General features: G+C 43.8%; 1 protein-coding gene across 1 annotated transcript in view; it reads right to left on the bottom strand.

The window, feature by feature from the left end:
• Nucleotides 1-7,637, bottom strand: part of miga1 (mitoguardin 1) — an 87,083-nt gene that overhangs the window by 11,689 nt on the left and 67,757 nt on the right. The window contains exon 14 of the mRNA XM_048602422.1: nt 4,078-4,212. Coding sequence (XP_048458379.1) covers nt 4,078-4,212 — 135 coding nt within the window. The remainder of the gene's footprint in view (nt 1-4,077; nt 4,213-7,637) is intronic.

Raw genomic sequence — 7,637 nt, 5'->3', positions numbered from 1 at the left:
TTACACTGGGGGATGTGGTTACTGCCTTACACTGGGGAAGGTGGTTACTGTTTTACACTGGGGAAGGTGGTTACTGTTTTACACTGGGGGAGGTGGTTACTGCCTTAAACTGGGGGAGGTGGTTACTGTTTTACACTGGGGAAGGTGGTTACTGCTTTACACTGGGGGAGGTGGTTACTGCCTTACACTGGGGGAAGTATACCCCCTCCTGATTAATCTTAATGTGTTCTAGAACCTCACCATCCCAAGTGAAATCCCCAGCTACAATGTGTTACTCTTCTGTGAAACTGTTATTCATTTAACACCTCACCCACGTCTACTGGTTCCACACACAGGCTGCCCTCTCTAATAAGTCCCACTCTTTCCTTGGTTATCCTCTTATTCTCAATCTAAGATGGTTAGTACCCTTACATTTGAAGAATTGATGACATGTAAATTCTATTAATAGATCTGAAATTGAAAGCTACTTCAGTAATGGTGACTATAAGCGATTGTTGTAAATTCCCATCTTGTTCACTGATGAGCTTCAGGGGCGAACAACTGTCATCCTTATCTCATCTGGCTTACCTCCAACTCTACACTCACAGTAATGTAGTTGATTCTTAACTGTCCCTCTGAGATGGCTGAGCAAGCCATTCAGTTTGAGGGCAATTAGGGATGGTAACAAACCTGTGAATAAGTATTGAACATAGAACACAGAACAGTACAGCACAGTACAGGCCCTTCGGCCCACAATGTTGTGCCGAACTTTTACCCTAAACGTAAGGTCTATCTAACCTCCACCCCTACCTTATACTATCATCCATATGCCTATCTAATAGCCGCTTAAATGCCCCTAATGAGGCCGACTCCACTACCCTCTCCAGCAATGCATTCTACGCCCCTACCACTCTCTGTGTAAAGAACATACCTCTGATGTTGTTTCAGAGATAGTAGGAACTGCCGATGCTGGAGAATCTGAGATAACAAGGTGTAGAGCTGGATGAACACAGCAGGCCAAGCAGCATCAGAGGAGCAGGAAGGCTGACGTTTCTGGCCTAGACCCTTCTTCAGAAATTCCATTCTGGAATTTCATGTGTTCATCCAGCTCTACACCTTGTTATCTCATACCTCTAACGTTTCCTCTATATCTACCTCTACTCACTTTCAAACTGTGCCCCCTCGTAATAGTTACCTCCACCCTAGGAAAAAGTCTCTGGCTGTCCACTCTATCTATACTTTGATCATTTTGTACACCTCTATCAAGTATTATAAAAATATTAACACCCTGTTTTTGTCTACAGCACTGGAGGTAAAATACTTGCATGCTTAAAGCCTTCATTGGGCAGCAAATATGTAACTCGTAGGAGGCCAGAGGTGCATGTTCAATTTGTCTGCTGCAGAAATGGCCCAATTTCCGTTTCATTCAAAAGATTTGCAATTTCTGGGGCTGCTGAAAGCTGAGAAGTTACCACAGAGTCAAATGGAAAACACTACCTGGAAACCTGAGAGGAATGTACAAGATGCTGGACCCACACTGGAAGGCTGTGTCGCTCACACAGAGCAATGTTGCTATGGAAGTAAATACGGAGAGCCAAAAGTGCACAGTTCCACAAACATGCCATTGTGAGAGGGACTGTTTTACATGTTTTCACTAGGCCCTAAACTGTTATGAATTCTCTCCATAAACATCTTCAACTCTCTGTCTCTCTACTCCTTAATGAAACTCCTTAAAACCAACCTCTTGACCAAGCTTTGTCCAGCTCTCCTAATGTCTCTGTACACGATTTGATATCGAATTCTCTTTGGTAACGCTCCTGTGATGTGTCTTGGAATGTTTTATTATCTTAAAGCTGTTGTATAAGTATAACACGCTGATGGATGAAATTTCAGCCAGTTAAGTTGTGTGATCCATTAGAAGACAACAAAACTTCATGTAAACTTGTGAAGGCAAATTACTACCCCCCACCAAGAGCAAAGGGGTTGGTTAGTTCAGTTGGCTGGATAGCTGGTTTGTGATACAATGTCAAACAATTCTAACAGTGTGGGTTCAATTCCTACACCAGCTCAGGTTGTCACAAAGGATTCTCCTTCATAAACCTCTCCTTCAGCTGAGGTACAATGACTGTCAGGATAAGCTACCATCAAGTGTCTCTCTGTAATGAGAGATTGGCCTGGCTGATATCAAACATCTGCATCCTAGCATATTTTAGATTACTGAAAGATAGGAGCAGGATGAGGCCATTCGGCCCTTTGAGCCTGCTCCACCATTCAACATGATCATGGCTGATCGTCCAACTCAAATAGCCTAATCCTGCTTTCTCCCCATAACCTTTGAGCCCATTTGCCCTGAGTGCTATATCTAGCCACCTCTTGAATACATTCAATGTTTTGGCATCAACCAGTCCAGTTAGAATTGAGATGGATAGAAAACTGGTTGGTAGAGAGGAAACAAGAGTCTCTATGAGATCCTCCCTCATTTGCTTGAACTCCAGCGAAAACAATCCTAACCTAGTCAATCTCTCCTCATACATCAGTCCCACCATCCTGGAATCAGCCTGGTAAACCTTTGCTGCACTCCCTTGAGAGGAAGAGCATCCTTCCTCAGAAAAGGAGACCAAAATTGCAAACAATATTCCAGGTGTGGCCTCACAAAGGCCCTGTACAACTGCAACAACACATCCCCTGCTCCTGTACTCAAAACCTCTCACAATGAAGGCCAACACTATTTGCTTTCTTTACTGCCTGTTGCACCTGCGTACTTACCTTATATATTGTGAATAGCTGGGGTCCCAGCACTGATCCCTGTGGCACCCCACTAGTTACTGCCTGCCAAATTGAAAATTTAATTCGCACTCTTTGTTTCCTCTCTACCAACCAGTTTTCTATCCATCTCAATACACTTCCCCCAATCCCACGCACTTTGATTTTGCACAATAACCTCTTATGCGGGACTTGTCAAACGCTTTCCGAAAGTCCAAATATACCACATCGACTGGCTCCACCTTGTCAAGTCTACTAGTTACACCTTCATAGAATTCCAACATGCTGACTCTGTCTGATCCTGTCATTGCTTTCTAAATGCCCTACTATAAAATCCTTGATAATGGATTTGAGAATTTTTCCCACTATTGATGTTAGACTTGATGGTCTATAATTCCCTGTTTTCTCTCTAACTCCCTTTTTGAATATTGGAGTGACATTAGCCACCCTCCAATCTACAGGGACTGTTCCAGAGTCTATAGAATCCTGGAAGATGACCACCAATGTATCCAATATTTCTACAGCCACTTCCTTACGTACTCTGGGACATTGATTATCAGGCCCTAGAGATTTATCTGCCTTCAATTCCATCAATTTTCCCAGCACCATTTCTCCACTTACATTGATCTCCCTCAGTTCTTCCCTCTCCCTAAGTCTTGCATCCTCCAACAATTCTGGTATCTGATTTGTGTCCTCTTTTGTAAAGACAGAACCAAAGTATGTATTCAATTGCTCAGCCATTTCTTTGTCCCCTTTTTCACATTCGCCGTTTCTGTCTGTAGGGGACTTACATTTGTCTTCACCAATCTCTTTCTCTTTTTGTACCGAAACGAACTCTTAGTGTCAGTCTTTACGTTCCCTGCAAGCTTATTTTCATTCTGTCTTTTCCCCTTCTTAATCAATCTCTTGGTCCTTCTTTGCTGAATTCTAAACCGCTCCCAATCCTCAGACATACTATTTTTCTTGGACAATCCTTGGATCGGATACTATCTTTGATTGGCCCTCTTATCCATTTTGCTTTCGTGCCAGATAGGAATAAAAAGTTATTGCTGTTCCCCCGTGCATACGCGTAACAGAATTCTTAAAATTCCTTCAATACTCAGAGGCCGTTTTTGAAAAAAAAAATTCATGGTTTAGAGGTGTTGCTGGTCAAGCCAATATTTATTGTCCGTCCATAACTGCCCCAGAGAAGGCAGTGGTGAGCTGTCTCCAAGCAGTCTATTCAGTGCAAGTACACCATGCTGTTAGGGACAGAGTTCCAGGTTTTTGACCCAGTAACGGTGAAGGAACGGTGGTATATTTCCAGAACTCATAGTAATATAACTCGCTGCTTACAGTTTCCTTGAAGGAGTTGTTGAGCCATCGATTGTTGACCACATTCTGTATTGAAGTAGGTGGATTATCCAGATCTTCGAAGGAATCCATCAGTATGAAGTCCAGGAAAACATCATAAAAATTAATGTGTTTAACCTGTTTGGGATAGAAATGAATGTGTTTTAACCCGTTCAGAATAAAAATGCGGTTCCATAAATTTGTGTATCAATGATCAACAAATTGGAAATAAACCCGAGGAATACCCATTCACCACCTTGCCCAATGAAATTCATAGAACCTGTACAGTGCAGAAAGAGGCTATTTGGCCCATCGAGTATGCACCAAGCTCCCACCCTGCCCCCAAAGAGTGTCCCACCCAGACCCAGACCCCAATCCTATCTCCATAACCCCATGTTTCCTATGGCTATTCCACCCAGCCTGCACACTGTAGACAATTTAGCATGGCCAATCCACCTAATCTGCACACCTTTGGACTGAGAGAGGAAACCTGGGCACTTGGCAGAAACCCATGCAGACACTGGGAGAAGGTGCAAACTCCACACAGACAGTCGCCCGAGGGTGGAAACGAACCCAGGTCCTTGGTACTGATAATTTCTCTGGATTTGAATCTCTGTTGTGTATAGTGTCAAGTAACAACACTGTGCTGTGCTGTGTTTTAAGATGTTTCCAACTGTGTTCTATATTTTGATAGCATTGTTTCTTTTCTATTTTTGGATAATAAATTTTAGTCTGCTGTTAAACTCTGCAGCTTTGTGACTTTTTTTCAGTAACTGACTGAACCAAAAAAGCAAATATATGATCTATCAAGCCAGATTTAATTCTAGGATCTGACTTGAGCAATAATACCATAAACTAGGATCATAACAAAATACAAACTATGTATAAGTATGCATCGTACAGTTTGGATCATAATGCATTAGCCATCACATTGACATAGGATCATCTAAGAACAGATTTCTCTAAGATGCTTTAACCTCAAGCATCAAGCTGATTGATATAGCCCTATGACCAATTCAAAAATAAATTATTGGCAGAAAGCACAAGGGAGGGGTGTGGGAAACAGCACACCTCTCCAGCAGAAAGGTCAGCAGTGAGCTGACACAGACCAACAACAAGCCTACCCTGCAGGCATGAAGCCCTATGGGTGGGATAAACTAAAGCAGAGTTGTACTTCTGCCCCTCACTTGGGGCAAGTCCCACCCTTCACCAGTCCCAACAGTGCCAGAGCTCCATAGTGGTCACTGCCAGGACTGCAGGCAAGTGGTCTAATGGAACCCTGGAGTGAAGTAATTCGGGTGTGCAGTGGATCTTTGGCTCCTAAAGGTGAGGGAGTGGGGGAAAGGGGCAATGATGGGGATGGATTTTAAATTACATACAAGAAGGAAAGGAGTACTATCTTCTGGGGTGTAATCCCCTCAGTGCAAAGGGCACGCTCCCATACTATCCTTCCTTTGTGCCATCTAGAAAATATTGGTTGCCCACTCCTGCACACGCCCCCACTTTATGGTGTGGGCAGCATAATACTGAGGTAAACTGAGCTTTCAATAAGCCCAACTGGCCTTTTATTACTTATTCACATTTGGTGGGCAGGCTGCAGATTTCAGCACCCATCTTATGGGTGGAGCTGTGGTTTGGTGGAAAGTTAGTGCGATGAGTACCATCCAGATTTTTCCATAACCCTGCCACTGAAAAAACAGCCAGAAGATAACTGTATAAGCCCTGCCCTGGTTTGCCTTACCAAAACGCAACACCTCACACTTATTGGAATTAAACTCCATCTGCCACTCCTTGGCCCATATGATCAAGGTCCCTTGTACTCTGAGGTAACTTCCTTCGCTATCAGCTACACCACCAATTTTGTCATCTGCCATCTTACTATCCATACCTCCTGTCACTCCCATTCCACTCTGAAGCTGATCCAATATGGCCATATTCTGAAGAAGATGAGTTAGATTAGCCACAAAACATTAATTCCCTTTCTGTCTCTGCACAGATGCTGCTAGACCTGCTGAGTTTCTTTGATACACTCTGTTTCTATTCAGATAGTCACATGGTGGGTTCAAATGACTTTGGTCAACCTTGAGTCTGTCCTTTCCAGAGCAGGACTTCTACAGTCTTCCCATCAAAGCTAATGACATCTATATCAACAGGCAGGCAAGACCTAATGAACAGAAAGTTCAGTCAGTGGAGCTGACATCAAACAACAGCTGCATAATGGTAGTGTTGCTAGGCTATTAAATCAAAACACCAGCTAAATGCTCTGGGGGTACAGGTTCAAATCCCACCAGGGCAGGTGATGAAATTAGAATTCAATAAAAATCTGAATGACCGCATACCCACTAGCAATTGCTGCATAAACCCATCAGGTTCAGTAACACCCTTTGGGTAAGGTATACTGCTGTCTTTAGACCTACATGTGACTCCCAACCCACCGCAAGGCAGTTGACTCTTAACAGTCCAAGCAAGCCACTCAGTCCAAAGGATAATTTGGCACAGGCAATAAATGCTGGCCTGTCACACCCACAGGATGAGCAAATTTTAAAAAAAGTTACTTCTTACATTGTGGTTTAAAAGTAGTAAAGTCAACTAAATATGTGAGGATAGACTTATGTTGCTGTCTTGTTCTAGAATATTTTTTTTTCCGAGCTGTTCTATTCCTAGCCAAGACAGAGCATCCATGACAGAAATTTGGACACTGCAGTAACATCCAAACTTAAATGAGTTTCCCAGATAGTCTCAGCCAGTGAAGACAGTGTACAGCTGACTGTGTAGCAAAGAGGTTCATTTAACTGTTCATAGACAGGCTGCCGTTGAGGTGTGACAATTGGTCTCAGTATCCCAGGGGTGTGAGGACGGAAGATCAACTCAGGCCCTTTTACCTGATTTCTAGCCAAAGTTACCCCTGTTAGAAGTGCGTGCACATGTGGTCATCAGCTGAAGATTACCCCACACTCCAGTATCATGGACAAGAGCAGAATCTTATATGGGTCTGAACGAAGTGGGCTCAGGCATGAAATGTAACAGCCCCATGTAAGAAGCCAGCAAAGTGTATCTTGATGTCAGGAGCGGTGTGCCGCATCTTTTAGACAAGTTCCAGGTGCCAGGGTGACACACCAGCTAGGCAGCAGTGGTTTCTCAACTCGTGGGGACTTACTGCACGTTTATGACCTTATTCACTGCACATCTAATCTCATCAATATGCAGCTTCCCATCCCCACTGTTTGCCACAAGTCAATTACTTGTAGAGAATTCTCAACATGGAAGTCTGAGTGGGGACTTGGAAATGTCACCTCACTGCTGGCTGTGACCAGCCTCTACGTTGCTCAGCAGCTCAGGGCACAGTCCAGTGGTACCATCTACACTCACTCTTTGCTTACAGACGTTGGCATCTAATATAATGCCAATCCCCTCAGGATCCTCATGGCACCTCTGCAAAGCAATTGCAGGACACTTAGGGAGCCCAGACTTGCACTGCAACTGAACACTGAAAGGCTGCTGCAAGGACAGTTGGCACACAGGGTCAGGCTCCCAGCTCACAGGGTCAGGCTCCCAGCTCACAG

This window comes from Rhincodon typus, chromosome 10 (genome assembly GCF_021869965.1).
Source record: "Rhincodon typus isolate 14 chromosome 10, sRhiTyp1.1, whole genome shotgun sequence".
Taxonomy (NCBI): Eukaryota; Metazoa; Chordata; class Chondrichthyes; order Orectolobiformes; family Rhincodontidae; genus Rhincodon; species Rhincodon typus.
Note: the sequence above shows the minus strand (reverse complement) of the source record. Positions and strands in the feature narration are given on the sequence as shown.